This window comes from Eptesicus fuscus, chromosome 12 (assembly GCF_027574615.1).
Source record: "Eptesicus fuscus isolate TK198812 chromosome 12, DD_ASM_mEF_20220401, whole genome shotgun sequence".
Lineage (NCBI taxonomy): Eukaryota > Metazoa > Chordata > Mammalia > Chiroptera > Vespertilionidae > Eptesicus > Eptesicus fuscus.
The window spans coordinates 14,223,735-14,248,145 of NC_072484.1; the positions used below are offsets into that span (position 1 = coordinate 14,223,735).

Genomic DNA, 24,411 nt, shown 5'->3' on the forward strand with positions numbered 1-24,411 from the left:
AAAGAGAGGCAAGTGCTGATCAAAGCTGCCACAGAGGCAATGGATCAGTCCCTGCTTCTCTCTTCAGGCCTCTCTCTCTGGCCCTGATTCACAGCCCTCTCGGCAGTCAGTGCTGGGGCACCGTGCCTGCAGCGGAAGCAGTCAGCGCTGGGTCACCATGGCAACCCAGCACTGATTTCCGATTGGTCGAGCCTTGGTCGTTACTGGTAGTTACAACCCAGGGTTTTTATATATTAGGACTGCTAAAGCATACATAATCTCCATGGTACTTACAGAAACTCCCATACAGGATCTCAAATATATAAATTTAAAACTAAATGAAGATAAAAAGAAGCTTGTATATTTTTTCCTAGGAACAGTAGAAATAGAGGGAATGTTATCACCATCAGAAGGACATATTCATTAGATTCAAATATGCTACATGTTAGGTTAACCACTCCAATAGTTGTAACTGGAATGTAAAGTACATTAAGTATAAACACTTTTTTTTTTTTGAAAGGGGAAACCTTTCTTTTGTTAAATATATTTTTATTGATTTCAGAGAGGAAGGGAGAAGGAAAGATAAAAACATAAATGATGAGAGAATCATTGATCGGCTGCCTCCTGCATGCCCCAGACTGGGTATTGAGCCCACAGCCTGGGCATATGGCCTAACCAGGAATGGAACCATGATCTCCTGGTTCATAGGTCAATGCTCAACCACTGAGCCACACCAGTCGGGTAAAAGAAGAATTCTTTCAATAGTCTACCTATCTATATATATTAAAGCCTTAAACGACTGTTATGATCGAACAACCAGTCGACCAGTCACTATGACGTGCACTGACCACCAGGGTGCAGACACTCAACACAGGAGCTGCCCCTGGTGGTCAGTGCACTCCCACAGCCAACCTCCCCACGGTCCCTCCCCCCGCTGGCCAGTCCCCCACCGACAGGCCTCAATCGCTGGCCAGGCCGAGAGACCCCACCCGTGCAATTCATGCACCGGGCCTCTAGTATACCTGTAAGTGCCCAGAAATATGGCACAAATTCTCATTCTATCACTTCTACCTGGTATGCCAACTACTTCCCCCTCTATTTTGCTTTTATTATTTCTCACTTCCAGAATTTTGTTTCTCACATAGATTCAGTACATGTAAGAAATATAGTTCTTTATTAAAACCTAAACATATTTTGCAAGACTTTAAAAACTGTGTCACACAATTATTAAAACATCTCTTGCTTTCAATCCAAAAAAATAAAAAGAATCAAAGACAAACTTCAATGCTACCTTTAAACAAATCTCCTCATGTGGTCCTGAGCAAAACATATACAACCCTTAAGTATTTATGAAGAAGAAACATCTCCTAGTCCATAAATAATAATAAGTACAAGGTAAAAAAATTACTATCATTCATTTGCATGGCTCTAAGAGAAAGATCCATTTGAGAGAGAGAAAAAAAAAATTCTGAGATAGTGAATTGCACTTCAGAAATGTATAGGCAAGAGAAGAAAAATGACAATTTTTCCTTTGGTCTTTAAAAACGTATCCATTCTCTAGAGCTTCTAAGACCACACAAACCAAGACTTCGCCAATAACTCAAGTGGCAATTTACCTAATCAGCGTGGCAATCTCAGAAAAATTCCATGTTTACTGATTGCCCTAATCAAAAATCACATTTCAAATGGGGCTAATTGTCTGAAATTAATAGAAGTTGGCAGTACGACCAAATGGCCCTTCTTGGGTGTAATTTTGCACCCCATAAAGAAAATAATGCCCACCCGGCTTGCCTGGCTCAGGGGTTGAGAGTTGACCTATGAACCAGGAGGTCACAGTTCAATTCCCAGTCAGGGCACATGCCCAGATGGTGGGGCTTGATCTCCAATAGGGGGCCTATAGGAGGCAGACAATCTATGACTCTCTAATCATTGATGTCTCTCTCTCTCTCTCTCTCTCTCTCTCTCTCTCTCTCTTCCTCTCTGAAATCAATAAAAATATATATTTAAAAAATAGCTATACTAAAAACATTTTACAAGATTGATAAAATGGTTTAAATGTTAATTTCACTAAAATTCTTTCTGACCAAATTTTAAAGTTCAAAGTGATATATAAAAAAATCAGACTTTTTAAAAAAGTCATTTAATACTTCCATAGGACTTATTATGTGCCAGGTACTGCCTTCAAGTGCTTAATAATGTAAACACAGTTATTGTGAATATTCTGTGAGATGGTATTTTCTGCATCATTTAAGAAATGAGGAAAAGGGATTACAGACAAAAACCTGCCTGAGATCACAAGGCTATTAAGAGACAGCATGAAAGCCACAGGATAAGTTCTCTTAATCACGCCCACTACAATATGCTACTCCAAGTTTCACACACACTCGTTGGCTGAGATGCTTCTTCATGTTATTTTATTTCAGAAGGACCAAAGGAGAACCACCTCCTCAATCAGGAGGCTCAGAGGCTTAAGGTTTTTCAAGAAGACAGGATTAGGGATTTGAAAACTTTCAACATTTTGAAAGTTTAGAATTAACATTATTACACACTAGAGGCCCAGTGCACAAAATTTGTGCACAGGTAGGGTCCCATAAGGCTGCTGGCCAGGGCCTCCCTTCCCTGGCTGCCGGCTGCGGCCTTCCTTCGTTCCACACCACCCCCTGGTGGTCAGTGCACGTCATTACGAGTGATCGAACTCTCAGTCAGTTGAACTCCCAAGGGGACACTTTGCATATTAGGCTTTTATATATAGAGATATCTAATGAAGACAGGAAGGGAAAACAAATATACTTAACACATGCTTAACTACACTTTAGTAGTAAGCATCTTGATAAACAGGGATTCATAGGGAGAAGAAAAAAGATCTTGGTTAAAATATTTGAAATCACTGCCGTTTTTAAAATGGTAATACTACCCTAAAAGATATGCAGATATTCAACAAATCATAAATATAAGGGATAAAAATTAAAATAAGATAAAGACAGAGAGGTATGAATGAAGAGATAGATGGACTGAAGGACAGATAGTTCTGTCTGCATAAATATGAAATCTAGAGGTCACAATAGACCATGAAAAAAAATATGCCAGAAAAGTCTTAAAGACAGTCAAGAAAACAAAAGTCAAATCATATGCTGAACTATGTACAAAGAGTATGGGGGGAGAAGAAGGAGAAATCACAGAACATGGAATTTCCTTTCTTGATAGCAGCCATTTGTCTGGGCATATCATTCAACTGTGACCATTTACTATAAAGCAATGACTATTCCAGATTAGGCCAATTATTTATCCAACATTTCCTACAAAGGTTATCAGGGAATAATCTGTGATATGTATGACATCATTACCTTCTAGGAAGTTCAACCTCACAACCCCAAGTTTTTCTAGGTTCTCTTATAACCGAGGGCAATTAAAATTCATTAATCTATCTAAATCTTTCTTGAACTACTTTTTAAAATATATTTTTATTGATTTCAGAGAGGAAGGGAGAGAAATCAATGATGAGAATCCCTGATTGGCTGCCTCCTGCACGCCCCACAAGGAGGATTGAGCCCGCAACCTGGGCATGTGCCTTGACCAGGAATCGAACCATGACCTCCTGGTTTATAGTCGATGCTCAACTACTGAGCCACACCGGCCAGACACCTTTCTTGAACTTTTATATTTCTGGTTTATATGCAGATAATTCCCAATTTTCTCCCCACCCATCTTCTCTCTTGAGCAAGCAATGGACCCATATTTAACTTGATGACTTCAACCTCTACAAAAATCAAATTCATTATTTTTTTTTATATTTCTTCACCCTCCTGGGTTTCCAAATTTTGTTAAAGGCCTCATTAGTCACTCAGGTATCCACAGTGCACATATGAGCCTCATTTGAAACTTCTCTCTCCCTCACTTATCATATTCAATTATCCAACCCTTCAGGTTCCTTCTCCACTTTGAATCCACTTTGCCACAGACAACTTCTGACCTTCATTAATTATCTCTCCCTAATTAGAACCACCATCAAGTATCTTCCGTAACCAACAGAATTGTGCTTCTAGAAAGGAGATTTAACTGCACTCTTCTGCTTAAAATGAGACTTTAAATGCTCCTACAAATAAAGAGAAAAACTTGCACACAAATTAATAAAAACAGGTAATTTATGAAAGGAAAACTGATTAGTAAAAATGTGATCAAAGCAGTAATTTAAAAAAATCATACTTTAAAACAAAGATATTCTTCCTTGCTTATCAAATTAGCAAGAACTTTTAAAAATTGGTAACAACAGATATTGGTGGGAGTTAGGATATTAGAAATTGACATCTGTTGCTACAGGAAATATAAATGGTTATGCTCTTATCTGGAGATTAATGTGGTGATATTAACCAAAAGTTCAGAAATTCAACATAACTTTTCATCCTACAATACTATTTGTAGAAATATAGTTTACATTTAAGTAAAAAAAAAAAAAAAAAACACCAAAAAAAAGTTAAAAATATTAGAAGCATATATATTTAAGATTTAAGCAATATACTTCTAAATAATCCATCCTATTTAATAAAAGGGTAATATGCAAATTGACCGAATGGTGGAACGACTGGTCGCTATGACACACACTGACCACGAGGGGGCAGATGCTCAACGCAGGAGCTGCCCCCAGCCCACAGGGCAACCTCCTGCCGGCCAACCTCTCAGTCCCTCCCTCCACGGCCAGCTCCGAATGCCCGATGGGGAACAGGGAACCTCTCGGTCCCTCCCCCCACGGCCAGCTCCAAATGCCCAATGGGGAACAGGGAACCGGGGCTGGGTGGCGGCGGGGGACAGGAACAGCCAACCTCTTGGTTCCTCGCCCTGGCCGGCACCCTCTGATCACCAAATGGTGAATGAGGAACCAGGAGTGTGTGGCGGCAGACACGGGTGGCACCAGGCCAAGGCCCCCACCCCACCAGTCGGGAATGGCCAACATCTCAGTCCCTACCCCGCAGCCAGCAGGCTCAGATAGCCTGATGGTGAATGGGGAACAGGGGGTGGGTGGTAGGGGGGGCGGGGCTGGCTGCTGGCAACCAGGGAAGATGGCCCTGATCACAGGCCAGGCCTAAGGATTGTACCTGTGCACGAATTTCATGTGCCGGGCCTCTAGTGTATATATAATTCTGAAAGTGGAAATCAGGAATATTATGAACAGAATGACAATGAATATATGACACAAAATAAAAGGAATATATGACATGAAGCTAACGTGAAATTCATAGCACTCAAGTGCATATATATTCAACTAGAAGACCAGTGCACGAAAATCTGTGCACTTGAGGGGGTCCCTCAGCCCAACCTGCACCCTCTCATAATCTGGGAACCCTTGGGTAAGGTCCCTAGGCCTGGCCTGAGATCAGGGCCTATCAGGGCTTTCCTTCCCTGGGCTGCAGGCAGCTGGCCCCACCCCCACCATTGCCACTGCTTGCCATCTGTGCAACGCTACCCTCCCTCCCCTGCCATTGGTAGCCTCCCTCTACAGGCGACAGGCTGGGATGCAATGGCTTGGCTGGCCTGGGCCTCCCTCTTTCTTTGCTTAGGGATGGGGCCAGCCCTGCGAGGGGCCGTCTGCCTACCTGATCGCCCCTAACCACTCACCTACCTGATCACCCCTAACCACTCTGCCTGCCTGATCGCCCCTGACGCTTGCTTGGGGGCGGGGCCAGCACTGACTTCTGGTTGGTCAGCCTCCGGTCGTTACTGGTCATTACGACCCAGGGTTTTTATATATTAGGATATGAAAGACTGCAAATAAGTTATGTAAGTTTCCATCTCCAAAAATCGGAAAAAGAATAGCAATTTAATTCCAAAGAAACTAGAAGGGAATACGAAAGACAAAAGCAGAAATCAATATAAAACAAACATACAATCGGGGGGAGGGGAATGCTCACAAAGCTAAAAGTTAGTTCAATAAAAAATATTTAAAAAATTAAAAAAAAACACACCACGAAACCAACGATGTTAAATAGGCTCTCACAACACTATTCAAGAAGAAAAGAGGAACAGTATACATTACTTATACCAGGAATTGACTTTAAAGTCTATAGTCATTAAAAAGATATTAAGACTATAGCATGAGACAACAGAGGCAAAAAAATACAATGAGATAAAGACAGCTGCTTAAACGGTGGTGGAAATACTGGACAGACAGATGCAAAAAAAAAAAAAATCAAACTAGACCATTTCCTTATACCTTATACAAAAATGAACACAAGATGGATTAAAGACTTAAATATAAGACTTGAGCCGAAACCGGTTTGGCTCAGTGGATAGAGTGTCGGTCTACAGACTGAAAGGTCCCAGGTTCGATTCCAGTCAGGGGCATGTACCTTGGTTGTGGGCACATCCCCAGTGGGGGGTATGCAGGAGGCAGCTGATCGATGTTTCTCTCTCATCAATGTTTCTAATTCTCTATCCCTCTCCCTTCCTCTCTGTAAAAAATCAATAAAATATATTAAAAAAAAAAAAAAGACTTGAAACCATAAAACTCCTAGAAGAAAAAAAAGGCAGTAAACTTTCTGACATCACTCTTAGCAATATTTTTTTGGATATGTCTCCTCAGGCAAAGGCAACAAAAGCAAAAATAAACAAATGAGATAACATCAAACTAAAACACTTTCACATAGTGAAGGAAACCATCAATAAAACTAAAAGGAGAACTACTGAATGAGAAATGAAATTTGCAAGTAATTTATCCTATAAGGGGTTAATACCCAAAATATATAAAGAACTCATCAACTTGACATCAAAAACCAAACAATAGACATTTCTTCAAAGAAGACATAGACATGGTCAACAAGCACATTAAAAGATGCTCAAATATGTGCTGACGGATGGGAGCGGCCAGGGAGAGGTCAATGGGGGAAAAAGGAGACATATGTAATACTTTCAACAATAAAGAATTTATTTATTTTTTAATTTTTTAATTTCTTTATTGATTAAGGTGTCACATATTTGTCCTCATCCCCCCATTCCCATCCCCCACCCCTCCCCACGGATGCCCCCACCCCCCTGTTGTCCCCAACCATTGGTTAGGCTTGTATGCATGCACACAAGTCCTTTGGTTGATCTCTCCCCCCTACCCCCACACTCCCCTCCCCTCCCCTCCCTCTGAGGCCCGACATCCGATCGATGCCTCCTTGTTATTGGGTCTGTTCTTGTTCATCAGTCTATGTTGTTCATCATTTACCCTAGATGAGTGAGATCATGTGTTACTAGAAATATACTTATCAGAACCGAATGTGAGTCGAGCAATAATAGTTATGCTGACAGGCAAATGAATCAGTCTGTAGTAAGTTTCTTTCTGGACCAACAGTTCTTTTGAGACCCAATTTCAATGTCCACCAGTTCCTTATGTGTATATGTCGGCACTGACTTTTCAGCTCTGGATGGTGGACAAATGGTGGTAATGCAGGTCCGACTCCCTCTGGTTTGGTCTCGCCCGGACCCAGGGGCGCGGCTTCACCCGGACTCAGGGGCGCGCGGCCTCACCCGGACCTGGGACCCAGCATCACCCAGGCCCTGGGGCGCGTGGCCTCACCCGGACCCAGGTGTGCGCGGCCTCAACCGGTCCTGGGATCCGGCCTCACCCGGACCCAGGGGTGCGTGGCCTCACCCGGACCCAGGGACGCGTGGCCTCTCCTGGACCCGGGACCCAGCCTCACCCGGATCCAAGGGCGCTCGGCCTCACCCGGATCCAAGGGCGCTCGGCCTCGCCCGGACCTGGGACCCAGCCTCACCCGGATCCAGGGGCGCACGGCCTCACCCGGACCCGGGATCCAGCTACACCCGGACCCAGGGGCGTGTGGCCTCACCCGGACCCAGGGGTGAGTGGCCTCTCCCGGACCCAGGGGCGTGGCCTCACCCGGATCCAGGGGCGCACGGCCTCACCCGGACCCGGGATCCAGCTACACCCGGACCGAGGGGCGCGTGGCCTCACCCGGACCCAGGGGTGCGTGGCCTCTCCCGGATCCAGGGGCGCACGGCCTCACCCGGACCCGGGATCCAGCTACACCCGGACCAGGGGCGCGTGGCCTCACCCGGACCCAGGGGTGCGTGGCCTCTCCCGGATCCAGGGGCGCACGGCCTCACCCGGACCCGGGATCCAGCTACACCCGGACCCAGGGGTGCATGGCCTATCCCGGACCCAGGGGCGCACGGCCTCACCCGGACCCGGGACCCAGCCTCATCCGGATCCAGGGGCATGCAGCCTCACCTGGACCCGGGATCCAGCTACACCCGCACTCAGGGGCACGTGGCCAACAATAAAGAATTTAAATTAAAAAAATAAAAGATGCTCAAATCACAAATTGTCAGGGAAATGAAAATTAAAACTACAATGAGGTATCACCTCACACCTGTCAGAATGAGATATCAAAAAGACAACAAATAACAAGTGTTGATGAGGATGTGGAGAAAAGGAAACACTGTGCACTGTTGGTGGGATTGTAAACTAGAATAGCCACTATGGAAAACAGTATGATGATTCCTCAAAATATTAAAAATAGAGCTACTGTATGACCCAGCAATTCTACTTCTGGGTATTTATCTGATTAAAATGAAAATAATTTGAAAAGACATATGTACTCTAAGTTCATTGTAACACTGTTTACAATAGCCAACTTATAAAAGCAACCTAGGCCCGGCCAGTGTGGTGCAGTGGTTGATGATATCTGGTTAGGTAGCAGCAGTCAACCAGGAGAAAGGGCTTCATGAAGAAAGTGGTTTCGAAAATTTGACATGACTTAGACTTTCTTGATAAAACAGCACAGCCACGGAACTCAAAAATAACATTAAATGGGGATACAATTGAAAATTAATGCAAAATTTATGAAGCCTAACATTTAACTATTTTGTCCCTATTCCACTGCAATCCAAATGCCATGTAATTATTTTCATGGTTAGCATTTCTGAACCACTTCTGTCCTTGAAACAAGTTATAAGGAGTCAGGAAAAAAACAAAATCTTCTGAGAACCAGTATTAAAGGCATATTCCTACCAAAAACAATGCCTAACTTCATATTTGGTGGTTCTGAGATACAATTTGTTCAAGAAAGGGACACTGGTTTCTTTCAATTAAGGGGTTAATTACATATCTATTGCATGTGATGTAATTTGTCCCACTACTTGTATTAATAAACAGCAATACATCCACATATCTTTTTGCATATGCTCACTCAAAAGGAGATTTATACACGAAAATAAGAAATCTCACTCATACATTCAATTAATTATTTATATATAGTAAAAATATCTGAAGACTGTATGTTTTTTATATATTTTTAAGTTCACTATTTCTACATGGATACAATGAATCTTTTTTTTTTTCAAGTAATGAAGATTAGAAACAAACCTTTGTGTAATATTTAATTTTAGCATGTAAAACAACCAACTAGTAAAAACTTACTTGACATAAGTTTTGGAATCTGGGCTTGTCCTCTCAACAGCGGCCTGTATAAGTTTCCCTGAAAACTTACAGGTGGTGGCGCAGCATTGCTGTAAATGCCAGTTCCTGAGCCTCTTGGCATAACATGGCTGTAAAAGAACCCGCCCAACCAGAATAAAAAATTATATTTAGAGATATCCATCACATCAGAGCTGACACAAATTTAACAAGTACAAGTTGCCATTTCTTTATGATAAGATCTGATTAAGACAAATTTAAAAGATTATTAACAAAGTTCAAAATAGTAGCTGATATTGTGACAGCAGATGTTCATTTGCCCCATCAAGATTCTTAATGGATAATCATTTAAACATTAATTACTGTAGGCCAGGCGTCCTCAAACTACGGCCCACGGGCCACATACGGGTGTTTTTGCCGTTTTGTTTTTTTACTTCAAAATAAGGTATGTGCAGTGTGCATAGGAATTTGTTCATAGTTTTTTTTAAACTATAGTCCGGCCCTCCAACGGTCTGAAGGACAGTGAACTGGTCCCCTGTTTAAAAAGTCTGAGGACCCCTGCTGTAGGCAAAAATTAGTTTATTCTTTTTTTTTGCATTATATTTCAATTGTGCTCTGTCAGTGTACAGTAAGTAGTCTCTTCGTACCTAGGGGATTGGGTCTGGAACTGCTTGGGGATACCAAAATCCAAGGAGTCCCTTACATAAAGCTAGAGACCCGATGCACGATATTCGTGCAAGAGTAGGCCTTCCTTCCCCCGGCTGCCGGCACTGGCTTTGTTCAGAAGGTCATCCGGAAAGATGTCTGGTCAAATTAGCATATCAGGCTTTTATTATTATAGATGGTGTAATATCTGTACATAACCTGTATTTGCATATAAGCTATACCAGGGTATGCCTACGATCACTTCATTCACATGGACTCAAGTGTAGTACTTAACACGGGGCAAATTCAAGATTTGCTTTTAGAAAATTTGGGGGATTAACCCCCACAATATTTTTGATCCCAAGTTGATTGAATTCGTGAATGTGAAACCTGTGGATACAGAGGGCCGACAGTATACACTACTCTACTCTATATCATGCTTTTTTTTTTTCAATTTAATATATCAAACATTTCCCTTTATCTTTCATAGTGTTCAGAACTGTAATACACACACACACACAGTGGCCAGATTATTATGCGTTCAGAGATCATAATAATCTGGCCACTCAGTGTGTGTGTGTGTGTGTGTGTGTGTGTGTGTGTGTGTGTGTGTGTCAGTCAATCCTATCTAATAAAAGAGTAATATGCAAATTGACCATCACTCCAACACACAAGATGGCCGCCACAAGATGGCCAGCAGGGGAGGGCAGTTGGGAGGGACCAGGCCTGCAAGGGAGGGCAGTTGTGAGCGATCAGGCCAGGAGGGGAGAGCAGCTGGGAGGGACCAGGCCTACAAGGGAGGGCAGTTGGGGGTGATCAAGCCTGCAGGGGAGGGTAGTTAGGGGTGACTAGGCTGGCAGAGGACGGAAGATGGGGGCGACCAGGTCCGCAGGGAAGGACAGTTGGGGGGGACCCAGGCCTACAGGGGAGAGCAGTTGGGAGGGACCAGGCCTATAGGGGAGGGCAGTTGTGGGGGGACCAGGCCTGCAGGGGAGGGCAGTTAGGGGTGACCATGCCTGCAGGGGGGGGGCAATCAGGCTGGCAGGGGAGCAGTTAGGCATCAATCAGGCTGGCAGGGGAGTGGTTAGGGGGTGATCAGGCTGGCAGACAGAAGTAGTTAGGGGCAATCAGGAAGGCAGGCAGGTGAGCAGTTGGGAGCCAGCAGTCCTGGATTGTGAGAGGGATGTCCAAGATTGGAGAGGGTGCAGGCTGGGTTGAGGGACACCCCCCCTCCGTGCACGAATTTCGTGCACCAGGCCTCTAGTGTGTGTATCTACACACACACACACACACGCGCGCGCGCGCGCGAGGCCCAGTGCATAAATTCATACATGGGTGGGGTCCGGCCAACCTGGCGAGGGGGAGGGGACATGGTGGCTGGCCAGCCTGCTGGTCGAACTCCTGGTCAAGGGGACAATTTGCATATTAGCCTTTTATTATATAGGATATACACTAAGTGGTCAGATTATTATGCGTTCAGAGATAATAGTCTGGCTGTGTGTGTGTCTGTGTATAAAACTATAGAATACTTTCCAATGTTTATGTCTCATATTTTACTAAACCATTCCTCTCATTTAGTACTAGCATTATAGATAACAAGGCTCTGGAGGTAATTAGGCATGTACCTTTATGCTTCTCTACAATTATTTTCTCAGGATAAATTCCAAGAATTAGAAACTTGTATCTAAGTTAAGAGCATCTTCAGAACTCAGTATTCTACTTAGAGTTTCTTCTATGTTGCTTTAGAAAACAGTGGAAATAATGCAAAAAGATATCTTAAGAATATTTTAGCCCAGCCAGCATGGCTCAGTGATTGAGCATCGACCTATGAACCAGGAGGTCATGGCTCGATTCCCGATCAGGGCACATGCTTGGGTTTCAGGCTCAATCCCCCGTATGGGACATACAGAAAGCAGCCAATGAATGATTGTCTCTCATCATTGATGTTTCTATCTCTTGCTCCCCCTCCTTCCCTCTCTGAAATCAATAAAAATGTATTTTTAAAAAATATATATTTTAAATTTGCATTTCTTCTATTATTAGGAATAAAGGCTTCTAAAACAATCAACCACAACAGCTAACATTTCCAGTGTTGAGATCTATTCTAAAAGCATTTGCTAAACATTAGCTCACTTAATACTCACTACAACTTTATAAGGTAGGTATAAGAAAGGTACCCATTTTACATATAGGTAACAAAGGCATAGAATGGTTCAGTAACTGGTACAAAAATACCAAGTGGTAGAAAAAGCATTTGAACCCAGTCATTTAGGATCTAAAATCATGCTCTTAACCACTTACTATGCCACATTCACTGTGCCTTACTATTCATTGTATTAAGTACATGCTGATGGTGACCTAATGTCTAAAAGCATGTGTGTAAGGGGGTAGAGTAAGGTTTTCCAATGTATTGAAAATATCTATTTATGAGTTATCATTATTAATTCATAAACAATAGCTCATTAATGTTTCCCCCAACCTGTTCTTTTTATCTCAGCTTGTCACCTGTTATTGTTTTAAGGTCCCCCTCTCTATATGTAGTTCCCTCAGTAACTAGGAAAAAGACAATTAAATAGCTAATAAGGGCAAAGTATAAAAATCAGAAATTCAGAAAAGAGGAAATACACTACTAGTAGACATGTTAAGAGAGACTCAATCTAACAGACAAAGAAATGAAAATTCAAGCAACAATGAGGCACTGCTGTTTAAATAATGGTTAAGTAAAACTCTAGGAAACTGGTGGCTTTGTGTACTCACGTACTGTTTAACACTTTAAAGGGATTCTGTCATTAATTCGGCTAAAACTTTCTTAAAAGTAAAAAGAATGTTTTATTCTCTTGAAATAACTATCAGAACAACAGCAAAATTTTAAAAGAGAAAACAATGGAATTCTCAAACAACACATAAAGTAATACATAAACTAAAGAAAGAGCAGTGAATTTAAAAACAGAAGAAAAACAGGAAAGGATAAAAGTCATTAAAATATCTGCAAAAAAGTTGTATTAAATAGTCTCATAAAGTATCTGTGGCATAATACTGACTTAATGCTTTGTGGATGAGTCAGAAAAAGCAAAATATACAAATGACAGAAACCTAACACTCACCCCAAAGTCCTGAATGCTGCCTGATCCAGGTGGACAGGCCGCCGGTCCCGATTAAAGCCAAGCTGGGGCTTCCACTGCCGCCCATTGCTGGATTTTTCCCAGTCACCAGGTTTCAGTACCGGTGCTGGTTTTCTGACCATTTGAAAATACAAGAGTTACAGGGATAAACACTGTTCATAAAAAACAAATCCAGACAGTTTATATTTTATAACTGCATTGTTGTTACCTTGCTCCTGGAAGCATTACAGCTTTAAAAATGTAATCTTCGGCAAACTGTGGGTCCTTAAAATTAATACTGGAAAAGAACAATACACAACTTAGTGATTAGCCTGACTTAACCACCATATAAACTGAGATACTTCTCATGTTTAAACAAAATAACTAAAATTCACGTCTTCAAAAATTATTTTAGTCAATAAATATCTTCCTTACCAAACTGTCACTAATTCTTAGCCTTCATGTAACTTTCTGTGGGAAATTCTAGCTAACTGAGGGTGATCACAGATCTTTAGTAGAATTGCCTCTACTCTTAAAAAAAAATCTAATATGATATTAGAGAAAGGTGGAAGAGGTTTACAACAACAAAAATCTTCCATTTTGTACAGTCCCTGGCAAAGACTCTCCCTCTAGCATTCTAAGGAAAATCAGGTCTTGTTGCAATAGGAAAAGATACGAACATCAATAGAAACATCCTATATAATTAAAGGGTAATATGCAAATTGACCAAATGGCAGAATGAGCGGTCGTTATGATGTGCACTGACCACCGGAGGGCAAAGGCTCAACTCAGGAGCTGCCCCTGGTGGTCAGTGCGCTCCCATAGGGGGAGCAATGCTCACCCAGAAGCCCTGAGCCGGGCTCACAGCTGGCAAGCACAGCGGTGGTGGCAGGAGCCCCTCCCACCTCCGCAGCAGCACTAAGGATGTCTGACTGCCAGCTTAGGCCTGCTCCCCGAGGGGGATGTCAGTCGGTCAACCCCCTAGGGCTTCCGGACTGTGAGAGGGCGCAGGCCGAGTTGAGCTCCCCCAACCCCCACCCCGAGTGCATGGATGTCGTGCACCTGGCCTCTAGTTGCTGTACATTCCAACTTTGAGTATATAATAAGCTGGGTCAAACTTCCTCTCTGGTGGTATGTGTATGTGTCCATCCAAAGGTTGGTAAGTACAATAGTCATCCTTCTGACAAAGCAATGCCTCTCTGGGATCCTGGATATGTGTCTGATTTATACTTAAGGATGCTCATAACATTAGTATTCATCATGTGGAAAAACTGTAAAACTTAAGTGCATGAATAACAGAAACTATGGCTCTTTCTAAAAATACTTAGTTGATATTTTAAACATTTTACTAATAGAATAATGGCATGGGAAAATATACAGTATATTTACAAGGGACTAGACATATATTTGTCAAAAGGTCACCAGTGATATTCTCTGTGTAATCAACCATCTCCTTTCTTTGTGTTTTTTAATATTTTCCAAAATTCCTCCAATGATTAAAAGGTTTTAATGAACTGGTGGACATTTATGTATTTATTTAACACATTGCGGACGGATCACAAGAATTCTTGCTTCATATTACACAGTGTTTTACAAAGTATCATACTTTAATTTTAAAGTGTGCCTTTAACATTTATGTAAAACATTTTTTGTACTTACTCAATAGAAACTTATCTGGCCAATGGGTAAAGCTAGCAATAAAACTACTGGTCCACAATAATATATTTTTACTGATTTCGGAGAGGAACGAAGAGGGAGAGAGAGAGAGAAACATCAATGAGAGAGAATCACTGATGGGCTGCTTCCTGCATGCTCCCCACTGGGGATCGAGCCTGCAACCCGGGCATGTGCCCATGACTGAAACTGAACCCGGGACCCTTCAGTCCGCAGGCCAACGCTCCATCCACTGAGCCAAACAAGCTCAGTGACATTTAAAAAAAAAATTTTTTTTTTAAATATATTTCTTTATTGATTTCTGAGAGGAAGGGAGAGGAAAGAGAGATAGAAACATCAATGATAAGAGAGAATCATTGATTGGCTGCTTCCTGCATGCCCCCTACTGGGGATCGAGCCTGCAACCCAGGCATGTGCCCTTGGCTGGAATCAAACCTGGGACCCTTCAGTCCACAGGCCAACTCTCCATCCACTGAGCCAAACCAGCTAGGGCACTTGTTGACATTTTAGATAACTAATTTTTTTTCTCTTCAAATACTGGCACTTAAAATTATTAGGACCCGCCTGGCTGGTGTTGCTCAGTGGTTGAGCATCGACCTGTGAACTAGGAGGTCATGCATTTCCGGTCAGGGCATATGCCTGGGTTGAGGCTCGATACCCAGTAGTGGGTATGCAGAAAGCAGCCAATCAATGATTCTCTCTCATCACTGATGTTTCTATCCCTCTCTCTCTTTTTCACTCTGAAATTAAAAAATTTTAAAAAGTATTAAAAAATAAATAATTAAGGCCCATCTGTTATAGAGAAACTTTCCTTGCAGTACGATTTAATTATATTTTAAGTACACAAAAATAGTTTCATTTATCATAAAAATGCTATAAGCTCAAGAACAGCTAAGCTTCATTTACTCTATCTGTTCCTCTTACAACTCACTTTTCACTAGTAACTGTCTTTATCGCAAATGTTTTCTACTTGGGCAAAGTGGCTTAGGTAGGGCACATCAGAATAGGCAGTGTTAAAAGTTTAAGAGGGTGACAGAGAAAAACAGTAGTTAAGTATTTGGTCTCATTAGTGCTTTGCAAATACAAAGAAAAAAGAGAAAATTGGTAATAAGGCAAGATTTGTAACTAAAGTGTCTCAAAGCAGTTATCTCTGTGTCAGCAGGACTTGTCAGCCCAAGCAACTTTTATAGTGCCCACTTGCATACAGTCTCCTGGTGGGAGTGGAGGTATAAACGCAATGAGCTTGCCTCTTCTTCTAATAAATAGGAAATGTTTAATTAGTTTTATAAGGAATAAAGTGAAAAAGGCAACAATAGGCTCGGAGTCAAAGCATGTGTGTGCACACATCTCCCACACACAAGTCTTTGTGAGTGTGGGATAAAAGCATGTGTATAAGGGGGTAGAGTAAGGAGACCAAAGAAAACATCATCATCCAAAAGGTTATGGTTATAGGATGGCAGAAGAAATAATGGAACAAAGACATTGAAAGGGGTCTTAGGACCAAGGAGTAGTTCAGTTTAATTGGCGCAGCCTTCTTAATAGGGATCTGGGAGAGAAGTAAGCCCTCAAAAATGATTTTGAGTGACTACAGCCTCAATTCTTCCAAGATACATAACTCGTATCATTCTAAAGACACAGGACACAAAATGACTCATTACATGCAACGGAGGCTTTAAGTTCTCAGACTAAATTCTCAGATGGGACCCCAGTTGTGAAGGGCTGGATTGGAGTGCCAAAGTATGTGAACAGAAGTGGGCAGTAAGACAGGATGGTTGAACTGGGATATTGTTGTGAAGGGCTTATTCTGACTACAATGTGAAGCTACTTCAAGATGTCAGTAAGGGAGTAAATGCAATCAAAGATGCAATTCAGAAAGAACCACCCAGCAGCAGTGTGTGAGAGCAGGGGGAAAGAACCAAAAGGAGCTTCAACATGTGCTTGAGGTGGGAATGTTGGGCAAGCAAAAGAAATGGCAGGGCTGGAAATGAAATAGAAAGAGAGAACATTCAGCTGAGGGCTCAAGATGAAGATCTGCAGTCATGCACAGAAAGAGCTGAGACTAAGAAAATGAAGGAGACAGCTAAAGTAACAAGCTATCAGGGAGAAGAGATAATCCTAGGGCCACAGGGATAATCTCTTCTGAAGGACAATGGTTATAACAAGAGATTTAATAAGATAGCTGAAACTAATGCTTGGGAAAACAGATCCTTTTATCTGGCAAATATGTGCATATGTGCACTTTACTATATGCCAATTACTCCTCAATAAAATTGTTTTTAAAATTGTTATTTATGCTCAATAAGGAGGAATATTTCCAAGCTAATAGGAAAACTATCTCCAAGATCTTCCTTAGTTCTTCTCCCAATACTTAACAGAGTGATCTATATACTTAACATGGAGACAGAAAAGGAGTATCTGAAAATAAGCTTGGAGGTCCCTACTGAAGGGACAATTGACACTATTAATAATCTCAAAGAGTAAAGCATTCTTTTCCATTTGATCTTTGAGAACAATCTGAAGACTTACTCTTTTCTAAAATGAGCTAACCTTTCACTTATTAAGAGATTTTAGTATTTTCATTCGTTTCCAAAAATATGTACTAAGAATTATTATTGTTTTTAGAAATAACAAAATAAATAACAAAAGAAGCTAGAGCACAACTCAACTGCACTTTTCCAATGTGATAAGCCACAACTTGAATAAACATTGTAAACGTAAAAGAGTTACACAAGGCAGGAACCCATTAAGCAAAAACCAGAGAGTAACTTTCATTTCATCCAAACTTTGGAAATTCCTGAGTTTTTCAGATTTATGTAATTCAAATTCTTATAGGTAGAGGATTAAAAATAATAAAAGTAATTTTATTTAATAAAATACAGAAATAAAAATACTGGAAATCATAAAGGGGAAACAATCCAGATCAGGCCTTGACAAATTTCCACCACCAGAAACAAAAGTGACTAATAATGAAGAGTTTATCAGGGGAGGGAAAGCAGTAAAACCGAGATAAGACAGAAGCACTGTCAGGGAGGAAATGAGTTAACAGAACAGCTTAAGGACTCAACAGGCTACTGAGCTAAGAGATTTGTGCTTTGATTTATATTGTTTCATCTAATTCGCTAAACAGAAGTATTTTTAACCATTTGTTCCAGGTGGAATAATGCTGACATACCCAGCATAAGGTTCTATCCACCAGACCAGTTCTGACCCAGAAGTAGCATAATGGATCCCTTCCTTGGCAGATAACCTATTATTTTCATCACCTGTCTTCATAAACACAGCAAGGACAAAATAAATATAAATTTAAAAGCTAAGTATGGTTGAAAGTAAGAAAACTGAACAGTGGTTTTACTTGTACCACAAGCAGCGCTTTAAAACTATAAGAAAGAAATACTGTAGTACTGTAGCGCAGTCTCAATGGAAAAGGAATAGAATGTACAACATCTTCTTCCACATCAGTTCATTTTAAGAATTATCCTTAGAAAATTCTATTGTTTGAGAGTGCTAGCACACTTCACAAAGAAAGAAAACTCAATACCAAGTTTAATTTTTCCTCTACCTTTTCCTGATACATTCCCTAATTAATGTTAAATCAGCATACCGATGCAAAATGTTCTTGCAGAGAAAATTTTATGATTCTTACTAGAGGCCCAGTGCACAAAAATTCGTGCACTTGCGGGGGTCCAGCTCCTGCCACCGCCGCTGTACTTGCAGCCATCAGCCCAGCTTGTGGCTGAGTGGAGCTCCCCCTGTGGGAGTGCACTGACCACCAGAGGGCAACTCCTGCATTGAGTGTCTGCCCCCTGGTGGTCAGGTCGCATCATAGCAACCGGTCTTGCAGCTGTTAGGGTCAATTTGCATATAACCCTTTTATTATCTAGGATACTTGACATTTTAAAACACTTAAAGAGTTTATATAGGACTTAAGACATCTTTTCTGACATTCTGCCTGAAGAGGTTAAGCAGTTCAGTGTCCTATAAAGTACTATAAGCAGTGGAAATTAAACCCTCCCAAGTGTTTTCAACCATGAAGTCTGTTACTGATTGCATGTACTCTACTTCTTTCAGGATTTGGATTTCAAACTATCTGCTTGCCAACTACAAGCCTTAACTTTTTGCACTCGGATGTCGAGTGTGACTCGACACGGTTAGCATCGGTAGCAACTCTTTTTATACTCTTTGAATGTACCAATAATTTGAAATATAAAAAAATCCAATTAAGTAAGTTTGTATGAAAAGAAACTCCAGTTTTTTATTCTACTGCCGCGCTTTGTAAAATCTGGGGTATTTAAAAAATTAAATCCTGAGTAGAATAAAGGAATCGAGAAAAAAGCAAGCAAGTGCAAAGGGTTAAGATCACTACAGTAATTATCCTATCTAATAAAAGAGTAATATGCAGATTGACCATCACTCCAACACACAATATGGCTGCCCCCATGTGGTCAAAGATCCTGCCCCTATGTGGACACAAGATGGCCACCACAAGATGGCCAGCAGGGGAGGGCAGTTGGGAGGGACCAGGCCTGCAAGGGAGGGCAGTTGAGAGGGACCAGGCCTGCAAGGGAGGGCAGTTGGAGGCAATTAACCCTGCAGGGGAGGGCAGTTAGGGGTGACCAGGCTGGCAGAGGAGGGAAGTTGGGGGCAAACAGGCTGGCAGGGGAGCAGTTAGACATCAATCAGGCTGGCATGGGAGTGGATAGGGGGTGATCAGGCTGGCAGGCAGAAGCGGTTAGGGGCAATCAGGAAGGCAGGCAGGTGAGCAGTTGGGAGCCATCAGTCCTGGATTGTGAGAGGGATGTTCGACTGCCCGTTTAGACCCGATCCAACCAGGACATCCCTCAAGGGGTCCCAGATTGGAGAGGGTGCAGGCTGGGCTGAGGGACACCCCCACACCCCCATGCACGAATTTCGTGCACCAGGCCTCTAGTATATAATAAAAGGCTAATATGCAAATCGACCGAACAGTGGAATGATCGGTCGCTATGATGCACACTGACCACAGTGGGAGTGCCACTCAGCCAAAAGCCAGGCTCATAGCTGGCGAGCGCAGTGGCGGTGGCAGGAGCCTCTCCTGCCTCATGGCAGCACTAAGGATGTCCAACTGCCGGCTTAAGCCCCGCTCCTAAGCCGTCAGTCTGACATCCCCCAAGGGCTCCCAGACTGCAAGAGAGTGCAGGCCAGGCTGAGGGACCTCCCCCACCTCAAGTGCACGAATTCCATGCACTGGGCTTCTAGTGGTTATAAGAAGAAGAAACATCTTTACACACATTCACATTAAAAAAAAAATAAAACCTCCCTGAAGATATAAAACATTCTATACCTTGGCTGATCCATTCGAAGGTGAAAAGGTTTGAGAAACACTCCTCTGTAAAAGTAAATTTGGGCTTCTTTATTTTTTAATCCTTACCCAAGGATATGTTTTCATTGATTTTAGAGAGAGAAACATCGATCAGTAGCCTCCTGTACACACCCCGCCTGGGGATCGAACCTGCAACCTAAGTGTGTGCCCTGACCAGGAATCAAACCTGCAATCTTTGGTATACAGGACAAAGCTCCAAGCAACTGAGCCACCTGGCCAGGGCACTTTGGGCTCTTAGAAGACTTTGGTAAACACTGGTTCCAAGACTATGAACAACTGAACTTTTACCTAAGTTTAGAACTATGCTAAGACCTGACAATGCTGCTGTTGAAAAGAATATACAAAGATTATATAAATTATAGATTACCTTTGAAAGAGAAGAAAAGTAATGGAGGATAGGCTACAAAGGAAAGAGCATTTGAAATAATGGGAGAAGGCACAGAGGTCGATGGGATACTGAAAGGACCAGCCTGGGTAAGGAGGTGTCCTTGAGGAACTGTGGGGATTCAGGCATAGAACTATAGCTTTGCCAAATTATGATAGGCCTTGAAAAGCAAGAGTATAATTCTACTGGCACTACATCGTAACCAAAGTTTTCTCAACGGCAGTAGTCTTTTAAGAAAAATAAGCTTTATGTCAAATGCCAACAGATTCAGTGGGAAGGAAGGTGGAATCAAATAAACTAGCTGGGAGAGCACTACAGTCATCCGGGAGAGAAGCACAAAACAGGCTCACCGTGAAAAGAAAAAAATATTCCAGAATAGTGGTGCAGAAATAGGGAGTAATATAACATGAGAAGCTAAAGCATATAAGATGCTCCAAAGCCTGGGCAACTGGGAAACAGGACGTCCAGGGACAGAAAGAACAAAGCAGCCAGGAGAACTGGTGAGGGGCAAAGGACAAAGTTAGTTTGGAACATGTGTCTGAGGTAAACAAAGGTGTGTGTGCATGTATCTGTGTATCTACTCCAGAGGAATATAAAATTTCACCAGGAAAATAACTTTTCTGTAATTTAAAATTATATGCAGGATTTATACATTTAAAGTTAACAAATAATTACTCTAAAAATAAACTATGTCAAATTACAACGGAGGAGGAAGATGATTTCAAAATTAAGCTACTAATAGGTTGAATGATATATGAAATCAGAACTGGAAAAAAAATCTCCTAGATTATATACAGTTAATTGTATTCTCTATAGGTCCTTCTATGACTTTTAAGACACCTCAATAATCTCTATAATATACTTTCTCAACACTACAGATAAGACATAATGTGATGGGAAGAACTCACCTAAACACACCTGGGTCTGAGATTTGTTTTATAAATTTAATACTCTTGTGAACACCAAATAATACCAAAGGCTCTTTCAGGATCAAAAACAACAAACCAACAACAACATCATACAAACAAAAACTCCAGGATCTGTCAATTTTGTAATGCTTCCCTTGGGCAATACTCTCTATACTAATTAGAAAGTTAAGTAGGAAGGCCCTTGAAAACAAGCATAGAAACCGAGGAACACAAGCAAACACGTGACAATCCAAAGAGAAAACTGATGGGATTAACTGGCCTGAAACTCTGTGGCAAGCCAGAGACTCCAAGGGTTAATACACAGTGTCCACACCAGATCTGTGGGAGCCAGACTGCTTGTAATGGGCATAGGAACATGGCTTACAATTCTAAAGTCTACCCTTAACAAAAGAGCCCGAAGTCAAAGAGTCAGGACAAATTATGTGTAAAGATAAACTAAAGCAACTAACTGATATGGAAGGTTTTCCATATTCACAATGGTTTTCTTTAAATAAAAGCCTTTCTAGCATGCTACCTAAATCCATTCAAGATAGGAAAATAAACACGCTTATACTTCACAATGAGAAATCTAAAATATTTCCTGAGAGAGAAATAATGAGTGGGAAAGGAGGATTCAAGAATAGCTTTTACAAAATCCTTGAACTGCTAGGATGTGTTTGCTTTACTCTTGTCTAAAGACTGAAGAAAATGACAACATAAACCCTGCCATCAAGATTACTGATTATATACAATAATTATAGAAATCATTAAGTTTGTAGATTTTTATTCTTAACAGTCATATTACATTTTACATTATTTTACTCCACAGAAAATCCTGTCATCAAAGAAATAAGGTATAAATAAGTTTATAAATAAGCAGAAATTAGAGTTTAAAATAAATTTTTATTGAAATCACTACAAATTCATCCTATCTCATCTTAATCAAAATAAAGTACACAATAGTTTTTAAAATTGTTATTTCAAAGTGAAGTGGTATGGGCCTATGGTGTACAGATCTCTGTTTGCTCGTATATAGCAAACTACTCCTAGAAATTCCTACTTTCTATCTCCTCCCACTTTCCTAATCCAGGGAGAATTAGAGGTTGTCAGGGGAAACTAGAAAACAGAGAAGCAAGCTTGTTAAATCAGTAACCTCAACAATATACGTAATTTAAAGTCAAGAGGCTCTGCTCTAAAGTCTGCAACACAGGGACTTCTCCAATCTCAAAGCATTGGTGGAATAATAGCTGCCATTTCCTTGTGAATCGGAAGTCTTCTTAAACTTACTTGCAAGTACAGAATGCCATGAATTTTTGGAAAACTTACCTGATTGCAGTGTTCTGTGTCAGATCCCGTAACATGGGAACAGGAGAACATACTACTCTAAGGAGAAACAAGAGAAGAAGCATCTATTTGTAAAGTGTAACCTTTCAGATAAGTGGAAATAAGATGTTGCTATGTTTGTTAGGCTTTAAGAAAGAGAAATCATTAAAAAACCTATCTCCCTAGCGTGTAATCTCATCAACACAAAACAATTACGAGCAAAGGGCTTATATCAGAATTTATAAAGAATATCTACAAACCAAAAGGGGGAATTGGGGAACAGAAAAATAAATAGAAAAGGAGAACAGGTATTTTATAAATGAGGAAAACCAAATATATGGCTTCATTCTCAATAATCAGAGAAATGCAACTGTAAACACAACAAGATTCCAAGAAGTACCCATCAGAGTGACAAAAATTAAGGTTGTGACAATTCCAAGGATTTTGCAAGAATACAGAGTAACAAGATCTCTCACAAATTGCCTTTGAGATTATAAAACAGTGTAATCACTTTAAAATACCACCAAATATTATATAGAAAAAAATGAAGATACATATACTCTATGACCAGCAAATTCTATTCCTTGAGCAGCAGTTCTCAAACTCTGATCCTAGGGCCCCTTTACTTTCTTAAAAACTGATGATACTCAGAGTTTTTATGTTGGTTATATCTGTCAATATTTATCTATTAAAAATTAAAACTAAGAAACTTAAAAATTACTAATTTAAAGATACCAATAATAGACCTATTACATTTAAGTTAAATAACATTTTTCATGAAAAACAACTATTTTTCAAAGCAAATAAAAAATGAGATCATTTTTAAAAAATATCTATATTATAGCTGGATTCTCATATGCTTCTAATTCAATGTAGCCTCTGGAAAACTCCACTGCACACTAAAGAGAGAAAGAGTTGACAATAGTAAATAACACCGTAATGTCTCCGTATGTTTGTGAAAATAGTTTTGACCTCATGGCTCTCCTGAAAGGGTTTGAAGAACCCCCTGGACTCCCTGCACAAAGTGGCATAGCTATTATGTCAGAGCTGGGCTTTGACTCCAAGTCTTTTTTAGTCCAACAAGTTTTCTGTTGTTTCATTTTTCTATTCGTAGAAAATAACACATTTATGGAACAAGGTAAAAATTCTAACTAAACTTTGTCCCAGTCATATCAATTATATACAAATGAAAGCTTACTGATCTGGAAGGATGGCTTCTTCATCCAAAGAAAACTTTCCTTGAATCCCATGACATAATTCAGGTGGTACATCCACTGGCTGTGGAAAAATGCATTCCTGATTATATATCCCAAAAGAACAAAAAGCAGAGACTGAAACATGTACTTCTACACCAAAATCATAGTAGCATTATTCTTAAGACCCAAAAGATGGAAACAACTTAAGTTCTCATCAACAGATGGATAAGCAGAACATGGTGTATACATACAATGGATATTATTCGGCCATAAAAGGAGTAAAATTGTGACATATGCTACAACATGAATGAACCCTGAAAACGTGCTAAGTGAATCGAGTCAGACACAAAAGAACAAATATAATTCCATTTATGTGAGGTACCAAGAATATATAGGTAAATTCATAGAGATAAAAAGTAAGAGAGG

The 24,411-nt window shown here is 40.9% G+C and overlaps 1 protein-coding gene across 3 annotated transcripts in view; it reads right to left on the minus strand.

Moving 5' to 3' along the window:
• The window catches only part of XRN2 (5'-3' exoribonuclease 2), a 92,057-nt gene that overhangs the window by 11,995 nt on the left and 55,651 nt on the right, over positions 1 to 24,411 (minus strand). For all 3 annotated transcript variants that reach the window (XM_028144955.2, XM_008141133.3, XM_054723713.1), the window contains 5 exons: positions 23,988 to 24,067; positions 22,793 to 22,849; positions 13,370 to 13,438; positions 13,144 to 13,275; positions 9,398 to 9,525 (listed from right to left, as the gene is read on the minus strand). In XM_028144955.2, the coding sequence (XP_028000756.1) occupies positions 9,398 to 9,525; positions 13,144 to 13,275; positions 13,370 to 13,438; positions 22,793 to 22,849; positions 23,988 to 24,067 (466 nt within the window). The remainder of the gene's footprint in view (positions 1 to 9,397; positions 9,526 to 13,143; positions 13,276 to 13,369; positions 13,439 to 22,792; positions 22,850 to 23,987; positions 24,068 to 24,411) is intronic.